This window comes from Larus michahellis, chromosome 14, assembly GCF_964199755.1.
Source record: "Larus michahellis chromosome 14, bLarMic1.1, whole genome shotgun sequence".
NCBI lineage: Eukaryota > Metazoa > Chordata > Aves > Charadriiformes > Laridae > Larus > Larus michahellis.
This window is the reverse complement of record NC_133909.1, coordinates 13,230,672-13,249,239: the sequence shown is the minus strand read 5'-3', so window position 1 is coordinate 13,249,239 and position 18,568 is coordinate 13,230,672. Positions and strand designations below refer to the sequence as shown.

Here is an 18,568-nt window from a genome sequence, read left to right as displayed (position 1 = left end):
TCTTACTGGTTGTACAGTGATTCTCCCCAATGAGTTCAACACTGATGAACTTTGGTTGAAACCCTCTTGCAGCACTTGTAACATTAGAGTTGTAAAAGCGCATTCCAACCTGAACCATTCAACGATTCTCTTCCCAGCTACAGGAAGATCTCCAGTGACTCCTTGCCTGCTCCAAGGATGCGAAGCGAAGGGATTCAACGGGCTCCCCTCAGCCATAGACACATGCAATTAATTCTGCACGTGGATTTGAAACGGAGCACAGTGAAATCTTTGGCAAACTTGAATACAATTTATTTTCCCCCCTTAAATGCGTACCCCGCACGATTTAATGCGGAACGATGAGCCTGGGAGCGATGAGGCGGCGTTATCGCCCGGCCGATGAGGGAACCGCCATGACACGAAGGGGGCTGAGGGTTTTAATGACTAAAACAGCGCTTCAGCCTCATCACCCGGCGCTGCCCCGGCCGCGCTTCCCCAGCTCCCGCCCCCCGCAGCCCTGTTACTCGTTAATTAACGCCCCGCGCGGCCGGCCGGGGCATCTTTCACCGTAAAAAAAAAAAAAAAAAAAAAGCCATTTCGCAGCATTTCGGTGCTGTCAATCCCCCCGGGAAAGGCCCACCCAGGGAAGCGGCGGCCCCCTCCACCGGCCCCGGCGGGCTCGCTCCACCCTGGGAGCCCACCCCGTTTCACCCCTTCCCCTCCCCGCCTCATCCCGACCCGCTCCCCGCTGCGCCCCGGCCGTTCTCTCCCCTCCATCTCCGCGCCCCTTAAAGGGGCAGGCAGCGCAGAGCAAGGTGTCCCCTCCCTTGATGCCGCGGCGCCTCCCCGCTGCCCCTTTAAGGTTACCGCGGCGACGGGTCTGGGTGAGAGCGAGGCGCATTGACGTCATGGAGGGCGGTGATTGGCTGGGCCGGTTGGTTTCCGGTGGGAGCCGCCGTTGCTGTTGCTGCTGTTGCCGAGGCCGCGGCCGGGCCGGGACGGGCGGGGGGCGGTGAGGGCCCGGCGGAGCCGCCCGCGCCAGGTGAGCGGTGGCGACCGGCCCGGTCCGGCTCCGCGGGGCAGCCCCTGAGGGGGAAGCGGCGGCCGGCGCGGAGTGGGAGGCTGGCGGCCTTGGGGGCCGGCCGCGCTGAGGGGAGCGGCCCGGAGCTGGCAGCCGGGCCTGCTGCGTGTGAGAAGGCAGAGTCCCCTTTCCTGCTGCCTGAAGCGGGGCGCAGGCTGCGCCGCGCTGGGCCCCCGCGGGCTCGTCGGGCCGCGCCGGGCGTCGCCTCCAGGCCTAAAACAAGTCCCCGGCCCTTTGCAGGCCCCGGGAACGCCCTGTCGTTACTCTCGCCATGGGGCCGCCCGCCCGCCCCGCTGGGCCGTGGCGGGGGCGCCTCCGGGGAGCGGCCAGCAGCCCCGGCACTGCGGTGAGGGGCGGGCTGGGCTGGGCAGGGCGGCCCCGGGGCGGGAGGGCCGGGCCCGGGCCGTTGGCGGCAGGCTGAGGGCAGGCCTGCCTTAGGGGGCTCTAGAAAGCTTCGGGTTTGCAAGGTGCAGAAAAAATACCGTGCGAAAACGCTGGAGTTCTCATTGTTTCTTCGGTATTTTCTGCACTGGTTTTGCTCTTCTCGTGAGCAGCCGTGGCCCGTGTCTGCTGTCTGTCAGCAGCGTGATGCTTTTGCTCTAGATAGTAATTTGTGGGCTGTCATGGAGCCACCGGGTTTCTCTGGGGCTGTTAATTAGGACTGACCTTCACTGTGCGAGTTGTCAAAACAAAAGAAGTAACTGGAGAACTTTAAGGCACTTTTTCAGTCCACATGAAGTCCATACTTTGTATTTATGCAACACATAATACATCTGTCTGTGCATGCTTATGCGGGGATTAACTGTGACAAGAATGAAACCTGTTTGAAGTATTAGCAATTTTGTATTAGCTCTAGGCCTCCTGTAATTTCCAGTAGCATAATTCAAAGGGGCTCAGTGTTATGTTGCCTGTGTGGCCTATGTTTCTCAACCTCCTGCCTCAGTAGGATAAAATGTATAATACGACTGCACCACTTAGCTTTTCAGTGACTTTTCATCTGTCAAAATTATTTTGTCTCAATCCATTTTTTCCTTTTCAAGAGCTGATCCTGGGATCAACATATCTTGCTGCATATTCATAAACTGTTGCCACTGTCCCTGTGCCAGGTAACACAGAAATATTTCTTTATATTTCATCAAAAATGCACTGATAAATTGTTTTTTATTTCTTCAGCTGTTTCAGTGTTGCTTTATGAAAAAAATGTCATGAAATTTTTATATGTAAAAATGTTTCTGTAACCTGGGAGGGGGGAAAAGACCTGCTTAAGAACACTTTTGAAAGTGTTACAGCTGGCACTGTAATTTTAAAGTTTCTTGAAAAACTGGCGTTGTAACAGATGTGTTTAAAGATTTACTTTTGATTATTTACAGTTGAAGAAATATTTTGGGGATTGCAGCGTATCCATGGAGATAGTCATGAAGTGGACCGATTTAAACTGGAGAGTAGCTTTTTAGGAGTAATGCCTCTAATTCCATAATTTCTGTTAGTGGACTCCACCTTGGCATTTGGCGAACTGGCTTTGGCTTCAACCTTAACAACTTTCACTTCCTAATACTTTTCATACTTGCCTCTCAGATTCCCAGCTTCCACCCACCTATCTCCTGGTCATCATCCACATGATCCCATACAGCTCTGTGCAGTGAGCCTCCAATCCTACGAAATACTAGGTTTAATCAGCAGAAAGTTTAGGTGGAAGCTTCCCTGACTTTGAGCACTCAGAGGGGCTTGAGTTGTTGAAGCTTTCCCAGCTCAATAAACTGCTTTTACTTTTGTGCCTGTGGCTATAGAGCACCCGGATTTTTTATTTCTTTCCATGTGCTAAGTAAGTTCCTAGCTTTTTCTTTCACAGTTTAGTTTCGTTACTAGTCTTACAGATAAAGGTAGTTTTATGTTGTGATATCAGCAATACAGTAATGCAGCATGATGTGCCTGACTATATCGGGTAGCATCATCTTCATTTCTACTACCTATTTAACCTTCTCTTTCTCTTATCTTCAGCAATGGCAGCTTCTAGCAGCAGCAGCGAGGAGGAGCGTAGTCTTCGGGAATGTGAACTTTACGTCCAAAAACACAACATCCAGCAACTTCTGAAGGATTGCATTGTACAATTATGCACAGTGAGACCTGAAAGACCCATGGGATTCCTCAGAGAATACTTTGAAAGATTGGAGAAGGTAAAAATTCATAGTGGGAGGGAAGGAGAGTGGAACAACCTGAATTTACATTGTGTCTTTGTGATTTAGAGGCTGAGCTTCAGATTTGACCAGTGTTCATATTGGCCATTTGAAATTGGAATGGGTGCTTTTGGAAAACAAATGCTGTTTTCCAGTAGTTTATGCCAGTTAATCACGGTGTAAAGGCACCTGTGTCATAACAAAGCATGTAGGGCAGAACATAAGCTGACAAGGAGACTTACCTAGCTGGGATGCAGATGTAATCCCACCTGATGCTTACTCGTAGAAGCTAATAGATAGCATACACAATCCTGTCTTGTACGTGTCCTGTACTTAGGTGATAACTGTGGCGTTTGACCTTGGTTGGACACTCGCGATAGACATTTGGTTTCTTATATTGGGACAACTCATTTACTACAACTTGGGTACAGCACAGAAGTAGCAGGCCTGGGTAGTTATCCAGGCCTAGCTAAAGTCAAATGGAAGTATTGGCGTTCCAGATCTCCAGGAAAACAAGCCTGTTCCTGCTTTCTCTTGGGAGCTCGGTGTTGGTGTTTTGCGTTGTTGTTCCTCTTGCGTTTGTCCTCAAGGTCTCTATGGTGTTTCTGTTGTTGTTGGAAGCATTCTGGGGTCTTGGGAATGGAAAGCATTTTGTCATCTCGGTGCTCATATTTGAAACGGTGACTTCAAATTTTTTTGAACTGTTCATTTTATATATTGATATCTAAGCGGATAGGAAAAGAAGCTGCTATGAAAATGGGGGATTTTAAAGGCTAACGCAGAGGAAAGGTTAGATACAAGGACTCTATTCAGAGTACACCATTAGTAAATAATATAGCTGTGACCTCCTACAGCAGTTGTTTGCAGGTGCTGCCTTCAGTACTTTTTGTATATGGGAGGTATATCTTTTTTTTTTTAATTCTACCTATTTACTAATTGCTGATGTAAAGGAAGAAATCAACACTGGAGATCATAAGTGTGTATAGTGGAAATTATCTTTTAGTAGAAGTGTTCAAGGTAGATACGAGAAAATGAGCAAATGCTGCAAGTGAACCTATACTCTCAATGTATTTGAGGAACATTTTGTGTAAGTGAACCATAACTCTGTAATATGTCTGACTTTCTTTTGTGTGGTTGCATCTTGAGTACATTCTCTGTCAGAGAGCATACCAGCAGAAAACGACGTAGTAATCACATTCTCAAAAATCCGTTGTCCCTCTCTGTTACTGTGCCTCTTTCCCCACCTTCAATTCTTGAGTTTCTAAGTACTGATAGATAATTTTTAAAATATCACAAGTGTTGATATACAAAACTTTACAAAGTAAACTGCATTACTGCACTTAGAATAAATTGTAAAACAATACATACATATGGATATAAAATAGGAATATTTGGATACTTCTGTGTAATGGATTTACGGTCAACATGCAGTATTTAAGATTAAGGGAAACTTAATTTGCTTTTAGCAAGACAAGTCTAGCTTTGAACTTAGTCACATGTATTCTGGAGTTGAATAACTCTTGATGATTTTATTCTGGTGCAAATAGGCTGTCAGCCTACAAGGAAGCTGAAAAGAAAACTGGTTAGGTATTGTGTTTTCCCCTTGAATTACTCTTACAATTTTGGTCAGGGTCTTTTATTGTGAGTTGTGTTGGCACGGGTTATACATGCCCACTAGTGCAGCTCAGCTATAGCTAAAAGTGAAATTGTAACATTTTTCTTCTAGTCTTGAATTTAAAAATTGCTATGGCTTTCTCTAGGTAATTTCACCATTCAGTCTAATGGATTGTTCTTAGTTTAACCAGGTAACGCGGTACCTTGATAGCTATCAAGTAACAGAGCAGTGAACATCCTGTGCTACCTTAGCAAACTCCTCTGGCATCTGTGTCTGGAAAGCACAAACGCTTAGTACTAACATTAACCAGCTCTAACCCAGCACTTAGCCTGGTAGAGCAAAAATGTTTGAAATGGAATCTGTTTCACCTTCCAGAAGTAAAGTCTGTTACATCTTTAATAAAGCAGAGCAACTTTTCAAAATAATTTCCAAATCTGTTAATTTGTTAGACTGTATGAAATTGAGGCTGTGATACAGTATTTTTTTTTAAAGACTGAATTTTGAAGGAACACCATTTAAAACTGAATCAAGATTACTATTTTCTCTCTGGTTATCCTGACAAGTCATCTCTTCCACAGCGTGCACACACAGAGCTGATTCACTGTCATGTTATTAAAATACATTGAAGACATTTAAACACGCTTTTGAATTTATGTTCAGAAACATTAAAATTGCTGCCTCTGAGAACGTTGTAGCTACTGTAAGAATTTGGATGGCCTCTTCTGAGTTATGAAAGCTGTTACATGAGTCTAATTACTAGAGTTTGATTGTATAAATGTTTTTATTTTACTCTTTGTGGTCTATGAAGGTCTCAGTTCTCTTTGCTATGCAAACATATCTGGTAACACCAATACATACTAGAAGCTAATAGCTATTCAGTGCTGAGCTTGGCTGTGTAACGTAGTTTGAGCAATGGAAATTTAATGTAGAGATCATTATTACATCCTGCCAGATGAATTTTGGGTATTGGACATGGCTGTCCACTGGAATTAGTGCATGTTGGAAATACTGTGTGTAGTGCACTAATGTGCATATTAGACTTCATAGAAAGTTGGAATTATGAAGTGCGATTGACATCTAGTCACCGTAGCTGTTCACCACCGCCCTCCCTGCCTCCACAGATACACACCTGAATATTTTCCTATTTCCTAAGTGTTTCTTTTGCAAAACATGGTAGTTAAGAAGGATATACTCTGCAGTTGTGAATTTATGGTAGCACTTTTAGCACTGCTTTTTTAGCTTCTGAGTCCTGCTTTTTTTTAACACGTGGAGAGCTGGTATAAATAAAATACAAATTAATGAGAAGTTGTTGAGACTGTTTCTGGTGTAATGCCAATTAGCAGACGCCAGAATATACAGGGTAAAACATAATTCTGAAATGATGAAGTTCATTAGTTGATAGACTCATCTCTTTAATGTTTCTTACTTGTAATAATTTAGGTGGTGCTAATAACTTTCTTACTTGTCAGGAAAAATAAAATTCACAATTAGTGGTCACTGACACTGAAAATGCCTTGCACTGCTCTATCAGCTGGAAGATGAGGATCAACACTTTGATGTAATAAATAGGGTAACTATTTCTAAACCTTTTTAAAATCCAGGTGTTAGTTATACTAATCAGTATAATCAGCAAAATGAATGCCTTTGTCCATTATGTGTTTAATTTGAGGAGTTTCTACACCTGAACAAATATATTTTCTCTCTCATAAACACTGGCTAGATTTCTAAGGTAACTGAGAATAACAACTGCTACTCTTATTTCAGGGTTTAGTGTAATTTATCATTTATCTGGTGGTGTAATATAAGTGGTGTAGTATCAGAAATGATATAAGACGTAATCTAAAAAGATGAATACATGAAAAGCTACTGCTATGCAAACAATGAGATTTTAGCGTGTTGCTTATTCCATGGCACAATGTTGTGATGTGTAATCTGAATACGTGGAGATTTGCTTGATTTGGGGGTAATCTTCCTCTTGATGAGTGTGGATATAAACTGTTTAGAATAGCTGGTATATTTTAAGTCAGTATCTTCTCTAACCCACCTGTATCTCATTTCTATGTCCATGCCCTACCTTAATGTACTTCTTTTTAATATAGAAATGCTAAATCTCATATCAGGCAGAAGTTACAAGTTGTATTTTTTTCTGTTAGTGCAGTTTCCTTGAGTGGGCCATTACCTTGGTGAGTCTCTTGTTGAACAGTGTTTTGATATGCAGCTCCCTTGCTTAACGCTGCTGAAGTGCTTCTAACCCTGGAAGTATCAGGATCTCAGTATTTCATATTTTATGCGATAATGGAAAAAATACAGCAGCTGGTGTTCATTTATTTCAGAAGTGTCAAGTTTTTTTTATGGGTTAAGTATTCTGTGTATGAATGAACAGCGTGTTTCTGTCGTTGGTGGTGTTGCCTGCTTTGTAGAGAGGCAGTTTAACCTGAATGCTTACTACTGCTCAAGCTATTTTTAACGAGATTTCAGTTGAGACTTGCTTCTCTAAAATCAGAAGATAGAAACAAAGTTTTAAATATGATTTGCCTCCATCATTTTGAAATGTAACACTATTTTATCAATGGGCAAAAGGCAGGAAGTGAAATGTAATTCGATGGATCAGTGCTTGCTCTTTGGCTATCTGAGAGGTGTAAAACATAAACTCACTGCAAGGGTTATCTGATGTCCCTTTCCTCAAAGCGGTGTTGTTATACATAGCCTCGGTGCACCTCCGGAGTGGAGCATGGCAGCCAAGCAGCAAGCTGCCCAGCTGGGCAGGGAATGGTTTCATCAAGGACACTGGGACAAACCCAGCTTTTAAAAGTTCCGGAAGCTCTCGGAGAACAGATGACTCCTTGTTCTTTTAAGGCATGTCCCAAACCCTGGTTCTTAACACTGGGAGAAAGTAATTTGATCTGTTATGATGCAAACGCTTTGGCTCCAAGGTTGGCTTTTTGTTTTGCATTTAATCTGATTTTAGTTGATTAAGGTAAATCTTCTGGTACATAGAAGAATCATATTTCTGTGTGTCAAACTAGTTAGACTTCATTTTATTGTAAGTACGCTAGTCTACAGTATCACCACAACACAGCACAACAGGTAACTGAGGGTAATACGGAAAATGTGTAAATTCGTGCAAAGTTGGCAAATCTGTGGCTTGCGGGGAAAAAAAAAAACCCTGCTGTTTGGCCTCTAGCATCCTTCCTCTAGCTCTTTTGTAAGCAGTGTTCATATTGCTTTCTCCTAAAATAACTGTTAGTTGTTGAGTATCGAGTTGGTCCATGACTTCACCTTGTTTCAAAAGCTTCTCATGTAACATGGATTTCTGAGGAATTGCTTTTCTGTCTTTCAAATCAAAAAAGGCTTAACACCTCCCAGCTGAGGGGCAGAACTGCTGGGTTTACAGCTGGGAAAATGTGTTTATTGTTTGCAGAATTTCTTCATCGCCTGTTGAATACAGTAGCGGAAGGTAGAATCAACTTGTTTATACTTCTTAATTTATTAAACTACTAGTGTAACTTATTAAAATAAACACCATTGTGATATGAATGTTATGAATGAAAGGCATATCTACCATCTATTTTAAAAGGCCTTTGATCTTGGTTCCTCTAGTCTCCTGTTTGCCTTAATGTGGCAGTACGCAGGAAGCACCCTTGCATTGGCAGACGAAATTGTAATATAATATGTAATGCTTTACTGGATTATGTGACACAAACATGTCTTCCTTCCTGTTTAGGAGGAAACAAAACAGCTGTTGAATCAACAGAAGTCTGGTTCACGCTCAGACTCACGGGAGGATGAAATCTCTCCTCCTCCTCCTATGAACCCTGTGGTTAAGGGTCGAAGAAGGCGTGGGGCCATCAGCGCAGAAGTCTATACAGAAGAGGATGCTGCATCTTATGTTAGAAAGGTGCTCTAATTTTTAAATGTTGCTAAGAATGCATCTGCAAGAGTTTATCTAAGACCACCTTCTATCCAGTGTATTAAATAAAACTGAGCTCCTGCAGCCTGTTAAGTCTTGTGCTAACTGTAAAAAGCAGACCTGTGTGTCTAGATGTGTAATTGGAGGTTAGAATAAACTGTCAGGCAATTAAGCCATTTATGCATAACTTACACCTGTTCCCTTTGAAGTAATATATATTTAGATGTGCATATTTTTTTTGATATATATATACAAAGTGCTTCCAGTTACTCAACAGCTGCAACAACATTACGTTTAGCCTAATGGCAGAGCAGACTTGCTGCTATTCATAGGAAAAAGCAGGTTGATCAAATACTTGTACTCTTGCAAAAAACTGTATAAACTTGGCATGGAACGATGCTTTTACAGTTGCATAAAATAATACAAGATTTTCTCCTGCACAAACTGTCTGTAAACATTGACTGTATTTGTTTTTAGATTTATAATGCTTGAAAGAAACTGGAAAAACTCAACTGATGTTTTGTAGTAATTGAATAATTTATTTACCCAGGGAAATGCGTAAATTTTTCTTCAAAAAATTAATCAGTTGCATTTTCTGATTATATCCTAGGTTATTCCAAAAGATTATAAGACTATGGCTGCTTTGGCAAAAGCTATTGAGAAGAATGTGCTGTTTGCCCATCTTGATGATAATGAAAGAAGGTAGGGATAAATTTTTTGTTGTCTTCAAGAAAGCTTCTTAAAGTGCAGGCTTCAGAAGAGTTAAACATGTCATAATGTACAAAGCTGCGCAGCCTTTTTTACAGCGGTCAGTGTAACCATACAGAGGTTGCGGAAAAAGTATTGAGGGGCTGGTGGTACAGATGTATGAATGCATGCATTGTCCAAGCAGTTGTCTAATTTTGGTGTCCTTTTCCTCAGCGACATCTTTGATGCAATGTTCCCCGTCACCTACATTGCAGGAGAGACTGTCATACAGCAAGGCAAGTGACAAAGTTTACATTGGTGAATAGGTTGGAGATGGTGAGCAGACTCAGGCCTAGTGCTCCCGTTAGGTTTTTTTGGGGGGGGGGTGGGAACCCCAAAAAACCCCCAAAACACAAAACAATCAAACATTGTCTGGATGCAGCGACCCTTTCTTACTATGCTATCTGAAGCACAGCTCATGCTAAAGTGAGGAGTGGAGCAATTGTAGGAAGAACTGGTTTTGTTGCTTATGTTATCTATTATTAAGATTGTCATTTGGTGGCTCTGTAGGACGCGTAATGTCAGTTTATGGATCTGGTACGCATTTCCAATAATCCTGGAAATGCTGCTGATCTCCCGCGTACCAGTAGATGTCCTCTTTCACAGGACTGAGAGGAGCGTGAAATCAGCAAAATGTGAAATTTCACCCTGTAAGCTGTGAAAAATTTCTCTGCCAACCTTACTAGATTCTAAACATCAGAGTTGGCAGAGATGCCCGTTCTGTGAAACATGAATGCTTGCATAGCTTTATTCTCTTTTTAGCCTATATTCAATTTTTTTCTTCTTTAGGTGATGAAGGTGATAACTTCTATGTCGTTGATCAAGGAGAAATGGATGTAAGCATTATTGATAGTTCATTAATGACATGTTCATCCCTAGCAGAAGAATAGTCTGATATTTTTAGGCGTCTTCTATAGGTCCTTCCTTCAGTAATTTTTCTCAAGTTTTCACTTTGGAGCTTCTTTGTTCCTTAACGGCCCGGTCGGGCTGCAGGCTGTTGAGTTGTGTTGAGTTTCAAAGTTAATGATTTGGACACCAACAAAATACTAAAGCTCTACAAGTGCAGGGTGGAGTCTAGTTGAGGTGTGGGACTGGGACTGGCTGTGAAGTGTTGATGAAACCCTGAAACAGTCAACACTGACTGTACAGATGTGAGGATTTCCCTTCACTATAGAGGAAATACGGGGTGACAGGAGCTTCCATGTTGTCTCTGATCGGCTCACAAGACACTGTGGGCTTTGGCTTATCACCATGCACTGCCTTGCAGGTTTATGTGAACAACGAGTGGGCTACCAGCGTTGGTGAGGGTGGAAGCTTTGGAGAACTTGCCCTTATATATGGAACTCCCCGTGCCGCAACTGTCAAAGCGAAGACGAATGTGAAGTTGTGGGGCATCGACAGAGATAGCTATAGAAGGATCCTGATGGCAAGTATTTTTCTAGCTGATGTGTGGCATATGCCATTGACTGAAGTAGCCGTGGGCTAACCTGGAATTACGCTTTTGGTTTTACTATTCGTTCAACTTCTACTGGTAATTTGACCTATCTGTGCCTGTCCTTTGCTGGAGTTACTGAAAATGCTGCTATCTCTTCTGTAATCAGAAAGCTGATCACTCAGCATACATTTATCAGGCATGGGGCAGGGGGGAGTCTTCCATTAGTGAGTAAAACAATAACAATGCAGCACTAAACTGGACTAAAAATGTAACAGATACTGGTTAGCTTGTCAGATGTTTTGATGCTGCTTGCTATTTTTAAGTAGCGTGTGGGAACAGCAGTTGTGACTAACTTGAGCAGGTGTTGTGAATTTTGATAAGGTTATACAGTACGTATGAATTTAAGAAACATTAAGGCTGCAATAAATGCTAAGTGCTTTATGAAGGTTGCTGAACTCTGAAATATTACTGAAATAGTTAAATTTGAAAACAGTCTTGTGGGTTTGGGGTCTGTGAGACAGGATGCAGTATGTCGGGTCAAACTTATTTTTGTCTTGAGTTTTATTTGAAACCTTATGTAGAACATGAGGTAGAAAGAAAACTGATTTTGTGTGCCTGTGTGTTTTTGTTTTTTGTAGGGGAGTACTTTGAGAAAGAGAAAGATGTATGAAGAATTCCTTAGTAAAGTATCTATATTGGGTAAGTGAGAAGATTTTTGTTTTGAAGTGGAATACATTGCTATATTGTAATAAAGCTGTTACCCAGCATTATTATGATTACAGGCTATTGTGGTAATCCATTAAAGCTGGCTGCAAAGCTTATACTGCTTTTCTGCATCATTCCAAAGTAATTTTAATTCAGGTCTTGATATCTGATGCACAAATGTAGCCAGAAATAGGTTAACCTCTCTATAAAGACAGAGCAAAAAATATCATTTGTGCCTTGAAAAGATACTATGTTAATGAACTATATTAACTCTATAGAATCTCTGGACAAGTGGGAGCGTCTCACTGTAGCTGATGCATTGGAACCAGTACAGTTTGAAGATGGGCAAAAGATTGTGGTCCAGGGAGAGCCAGGAGATGAGTTCTTCATTATCTTGGAGGTAAGTAAGGTCAAAGTTAAAAGCTCAGAACTTTACTACTTTTTTTTTAATGTGGCTTATTCTGCCCCTAAATAGACACTTGGAGAAAAATGAAATGTAAGAATGTACTTGCAGGGAATTCCTAAATAAATATGATCTTACTAGACATGCAGAAGCTTATATTTAGTTCTGCTATTTTTACAAATAGCAAAACTATTTGTAAACATTTTTTTTCCCCAGGAAAAAAGTAACTAGTTTCTGGCTGAAACCAGTTATCTTTTTCAGAAGAGTGGAGACCTGTTCTAGAGAGCTAGTAATGCCTTCCTAGTGGTATCACTGTCTTCTGGGGTGTTTTGGTGGTGGCTTTTTTTTTTTTGCTAGTCACTCTTACTGTTACGAGGGAAAACAGAAAGAAATCAGTGCTGTGGGTATGTAAATACCCAAGACATTTTATGCTTGGAGAGGAGGGAGGACCAGCTGTTTTTATAGAGCAGTCTGGTGAGTTGTGCAAGGACTGTGAAGTGGTTTTTGACTGAGACATCGTAACAGCTATTTCTGTGAAGCAGCTGGTTCTGTGTGGAATTCGATGTTTCAAGTGATGCTGGAAACTCCAATTGTTAATTGCTGTGATTTATTAAAGGGCACAGCTGCAGTGTTACAGCGCCGATCAGAAAATGAAGAATTTGTTGAAGTGGGCAGGCTGGCACCTTCTGATTATTTTGGTGAGTTACGTAGTGACAGCTATGACTACACAAACTGCTATCACCAGTTTACCTGTGCTGTGTGGGTGACTGCTGGGGGTGATAGTGACGGGTTTGTTTAATTACTGTTTTAGCTAACTCTTGTGGTTTCACTGAATGTCAGGTGAGTATCAGGGTCACTTGGCATTCAGGCATGCATGCATGTCACAGAAATGTGATCCTTCTAGAGTACTTTAATTTAGAAGGGCCCTGGTGGTGATTTGGTCTCACCTCCCTACCCTGAGCAGAACTGACTTTGAAATTGCATCATATTGCTCAGGGCTGTGTCCAGTCGAGTCTCTCGTGTCTCCAGGGATGGAGATCCCACAACCTCTCTGGGCAATTTCTTCCGCTGTTAAACCAGCCTTGTTGTGAAGAATTTTTTTCTTTATGCCTGACAAGAATTTCCTGTTCTGCAATTTGTGGAATTCTCTCTGCCTTTTGCTGTGCAGAGAGCAGCCTAGTTCTGTCTTTGTAATCTCTCATTATGTAGCTGAAGACAGCAATAAGATTCCCTCTTTAGCCGCCTTTTCTGCAGGTCAGACTAACCCAGCTCTCTCAGTATCTCTCTGTACATCCCGTGCTGCAGTCCCTTAACCATCTGGGTGGCACTGCTGGACTTTCTGTGCTTTGTCCGCATCTTGTACTGGGGACCCTGAAACTGTGCGGCACTTTGGACATAGTCTCCCAATTGCAGATCAGGGTCTCTTCTCCTGTTGTTGAATATGTTCTTACTTAGCCAAAAGTTACATGGTTTTTAAGTTGCTTTGGTTTGAAAAAGCTTATGTGTGCTGGCAAAGAAAAGGCAAAGATCCTATTATAGATACTTACTTGTGAAGACTTTGAAATAATCTTCACATGGAACAAATCCCTTGTCTAGTGCATATTGATTTGCTTTGGATCACAGATAAAGACTGGATACGTATGCTCACAGAGTGTTTTCTTGGAGTGTAATGTAACAGTATATAACAAGATATTCCTGGCAGCCTTATTTTGGATTCAGAAGAAAAGTGGCTTGCAGTTCTGAAACAAAGCAAGCAACCTGTTCAGAGCCTACTGTTTAACGTTTAAATACTTCCCTCTGTCTGAAAAGAAACCCCAAAACAAACCAAAAAACCCAATCCCAAACCCTAAGCTTTTTCTCATGGTTAAGGTACGTCCCCTCTCCTCAGTACCCTTTCTAAGCAGTCCTCTTGCTCTAATGCCTTCAGGTTGTCCAGGTTTTCAGCTTTGTAGATGATGTAATCAACAAACACTCTGTTGCAAGGCCTGAAGTGGGATGTACTCAAGAGCGCACTAGTAGTACTGGATCTGACCAAAGGTCTGCATAGCTCCGTATCTAGTACTAGATGTTCGTTCTATGTATGTCGCTTCAGTCTCTTCTAATATTTATTTCCCTTGATGGGTACTCTTGAGTTTCCCATTCTTTAAACTTTATCTCTGCCGTTGTGTTCAGGTGCTGCAGACCTGTCCCCCAAGGGTTTAACTCTCCCTTAGAACCTACTTACTCTTTTGCAAGCCTGTGTTTTGGAGGGTAGTGAGTTCAAGAGTTTTAATTGGGCACAGAGGAAAAGTTTTTCTCATTTCTTCTGAACATCCGTTCTGATAATGCAGGCAAATTTATTCTCTGAGGAGCACTGAGTTCTTACTTCAGTCCTGAGCATGGAGATAACCAGCCCAAGTGCTTAAAAACAAACAAAGCCAAAAGTTGATGCTGTGGTTTTATTGACGCATGTTGCTAGGAATGTCAGGGGTAGCTGTTGTCACCAAAGGAAACAGGGGCTTGTTGAAAACTTCATTTCCAAAGATGATGTTTAGCAGTTGTAATGGGTATTTGACACAAGGCTTTGGGCATGTTTGTGCATAACTTATGAAATGGGAATCCAGTGGGACTTCAAAATACTCATCTTCCACAGACCCCTGGCGCAGTCAGGTTCTTGATTCTGGCTAGCCATGCCTCACAGGCTTCTGTCTTGGGCATTAATGTGCTTTACTTCAATACCATGGTCGTCTTGTCCTGAGTTTCCTAGAAATACCAGAACTGAACAGTAGCATAACTTACATATTAGAAAAATAACCACTTGTTGACTAGGAAAGTTACGTGGTTAATTGAAACATGACCTTTTCTCAGATAGAACCAATGTTGAAAATTCTTTAAGCCCTCTTCAGTGAGACTTGAATGCAGATGGGATTTTAATATAAAAAAAAATAGGGCTTTTTTAAACTGCTTTCACAGTTGCTTCTAACGTTAACTACATAGATACTTGTTCTGATCCGTGTTAAAACCTGGATTACCCTCTGTTCTATTCCTGCAGCAGTTTGAAATACAACAGGGTAATTTCTTCAGCTCTTTTGCACATTGATTTTTAACACTGTTTGCGCTTTTCCTGTTGCCCTAGGTGAAATAGCTCTGCTGATGAACCGTCCCCGTGCTGCCACAGTTGTTGCTCGTGGCCTGTTGAAATGTGTAAAGCTTGATCGACCCCGATTTGAACGTGTCCTGGGTCCGTGCTCAGATATTCTCAAGCGAAACATCCAGCAGTACAACAGTTTTGTATCGCTGTCTGTCTGAAACCTTCCTCCCTATCCAAAACATGCTTCATGAATGCAGACTGCTTTGTTACCCTTGTGCAGAGCCACATTGCCACTGGCATTTGCAGCTTCCTGTCGGTTTAAAAAAAAAAAAAAAAAAAAAATTGCTTCTCATGGCACTATTTTTAATTTAGAGCATATTAGTTTTGTGCTCTCTGTCCCATTAAGTTTATAGAAAAAGTTCTATGGAGATGTTTGCTGTTACAGCTTCTCTCTGTGCAACAGTGTCCAACTCAGGCAAACGCAGCCTTGCTTCAGGGAGGGAGAGATCTCCTCGCACCATGCCAATTGCCATAAAGTACGGAGGTGACAGTAGAGAGAGGGGGGAATTTTTTTTTTGTTTCTCACATTGTTGGACAGATTTTAAGGCTGTGGGTCATAATCTGCTGTATTTCTTTTCAAATGAGAGCTGCCCTTGTAATTGAGCTTCTTGGGGCTTGGGGTTTTCTTTTTTTTTTTTAAATTTTCTGGGTACTGTAATCCTGGGTTCAATTGTGAGGCATCAGCTGCTAAGAAAGCCACAGTAGGAATTTAACAGTATAATTGTTCCTGTGTCTGCTGGTTTAAGGTTGCTTAGTTATGTTTTTGTCAAGTGTAAATCAAAGCTTTCAAGGTTAATAGTTCTGGTGAACTACTGCAGTTGTTACTTAATTTGCTGACTTGCCGCAACTGATTTTTTTTTTCTTGTTCTTTCTTTGATAGATATGCCATCTAAAACTCTTCCTGTTCAAAGTGGGAAGAACCAAATGTTACACTAAATGCCTAATGTTGGTCTCTAGTACGTAGATTGGTGTAAGAATGGTGCAGCTGTCCAGCTGTTAGTAATGTTCAAGTCCTTAGATTGATGTAGAAATCGGAAGCAAACATTTTATTTCCCCTGTGACTCTTGCTTGCTTTGTGCTCCTCAGTTGATTTTTTTTTTTAAAAAAAAAAACAAAACCCTCTCATCAGTTCAGGTGACCCTTTGTTACCAGAGAAAATAAATATTGAGTATTTATGGCCAGCGTCAGTTGCAGGTGGCAGGATTGCTGGTCTGTAGAGATGCCATTATTCTTGGTGGAGAATGTGAGGCAGAAAAAGTGAACGTTTTGACTTTCCTGCAACACTCAGTTATTTTAAGTTTTTCAATCGGTTAATTCATAATTTTAAAAATGCTTCATTATAAAGCTAGTTTAAATACAAAAGGTGCATTCTCTTTCCTTGCTTATGGAATTTACATGACACGTATTTCGTATTCACTCTTTTTTCCAAGTTCGATACGTTGCGGAGTCTTAAATGTATTTCAGTATTTACCAGCTTTGTGTTCCATTATTCTGTGCGCACCAATACTTCCCAAAAGTTTTTACTGAATTCCACGGTTCAATAATAGTAGGCAATTTTTAAGGTTTCCTTTAAACTGTAATTTATATAAAGTAGCGTAGGTTTGTATTTGGGAGTGACAGCAAGCAGTTCTGCATTTGTTGTGCAACTACTTCTAACGATGGAGCCCCCCTCATTTTCTTTCCTTTCTGAGGTGATATGGATTCAAATTCGACACTTTCTCCCAGGCATGTAGATAATCTGAAAGCATCTGCTAATTGATGCAACACAATACTGAGGGTATCAAGCCTTTACAAAAGGTTTCAGGGTATTTCTGAACCTGAGATCCCAATAATGGGATTTAAACGCTTGTGGTTTGGGTTCTCTATTCAGAAGATGCTGAGTAGAGGATTTCTGCCAGAGTCCTTAAGGAGTAAGCAAATGCTACCTTTTTTCTTTCTTTTTTTTTTTTTTGTAAAACTGTTTTCTTAAGTTTTGACTCTATCCAGGTTTTTTCTTCGTATGTGTTCTTTGTGTTACTTTAAAGCACCAAAAACTGTGTAAAGTAGTTAGAGCTCCACAAAAAAATGCACATTTTTTTATATAAGGCTTTCTAACCAAGTTTCACTACTGCATCTTTTTAGCTTGCTGTTTACTCCCTTTTGTAGTTTTACCTACAAGATTTTAAGATAAATCAGCTAAGTCTGAGTTAAATATTAATCACAGTTATAGCTTTACCTTTGTGTGCAATTTAAATATGTTTGAATCCACAATTGGCATAGTTTTGCCTTAGCTAACATTCAGGGCTTTAGAAGTAATTTTTTGCTAGTCCACCTTTAGCGAATTTATGAAGTCTATTGCCCTAGAAAGCTATAGTCAACCAGAGGACCATTTTTGTATTGTTACCTGACTATATAAGTCTGATTTACTGTATGTGCTAATATATTATATTCTATTCCTTTTGTTATAGATTGTCCTAATGGCAGGTAAAGCAATAAAATGATTTAAATTCTTAAATGCAATCAGTCTTGTCTCTTTTTTTTTTTTCTCCCCCCCCAATCCCTGTATTGTGTTTTCCTTTGGCCTTAGAGCATACGTTATTAACGAGATGGTAGAAACTAAGAAGCTTAATGGCTTAGCTTTGTGTTCACTCTGGAGGCTTGAGTTCCAGCCCTAGCTTACAGCACAACCCAACCTTCCCCGCCGGGGCCTGCGGGAGAGCTTGGTCTCCATGCCCCAAACCTGGGACCTTCTCTGGAGTCCTGGCATCGGGTGCACGGGATGGCTGTTGAAGTGAGAAGGTACTTGTGTCTTGCTTGAGTGCCTCTTAGCAGCTCCTGCTGCTTTGAGCTCGTCTTAAGGTTGTTAATTCCCAGCCCAGCTGCTATTATTGGAGCTCATAGGCTTCTGTAAGTTGTCTGCTCCTGTCCCTTAATGAAAATTTTGAACATGTGATAATTAATTGTGAATGAGTTCTGGTCAACAGATGGTAAGAAATAGAGGCGGATTTTCACACTATGATGAAGTAAGAAAGTAAGAAGTAAGAAAAGTAAGAAGTAATGAAGTAAGAAAAAATCTGAAGAGTGATGATGCGAAGTGGCTCAGACGGGACGTTTTGCACCCAGCTCTGTGAAAGCTATTACCCAACTTTGAAGATACATTAAAAAGCCTCCATGTAAAGGAGAATAAAAAGAAGAAGAAAGCGACCTTGCAATCCCTGTTAGTGTACCAACTATTTCAATATCCATGGGTTTGCGTCCTTCATCCTGTACCCCCTTTCCCCCATCCCCTTGACCAAAAAAAAAGGCTGAAAACTTTATTACCTAAAATGAAACTTTAAAACTTCCACTCCCAAACTTGTAACTTTACTCTTAAGCTTATCTTCTGTTGCCATGTTCTTCCTGTTCAAACA

At 41.4% G+C, this 18,568-nt stretch overlaps 1 protein-coding gene across 1 annotated transcript; it reads left to right on the top strand.

The window, feature by feature from the left end:
* The first annotated feature begins 878 nt into the window (after positions 1–878).
* Positions 879–17,678, top strand: PRKAR1A (protein kinase cAMP-dependent type I regulatory subunit alpha). Its single transcript, XM_074607442.1, has 12 exons — positions 879–1,021; positions 2,101–2,166; positions 3,059–3,234; positions 8,574–8,747; positions 9,370–9,461; positions 9,681–9,742; positions 10,296–10,342; positions 10,774–10,932; positions 11,580–11,640; positions 11,925–12,046; positions 12,666–12,747; positions 15,165–17,678. The coding sequence occupies exons 3-12, from the start codon at positions 3,061–3,063 to the stop codon at positions 15,335–15,337; spliced, it is 1,146 nt and encodes a 381-aa protein (XP_074463543.1). The 5' UTR covers positions 879–1,021; positions 2,101–2,166; positions 3,059–3,060; the 3' UTR covers positions 15,338–17,678.
* Positions 17,679–18,568: the final 890 nt, after the last annotated feature.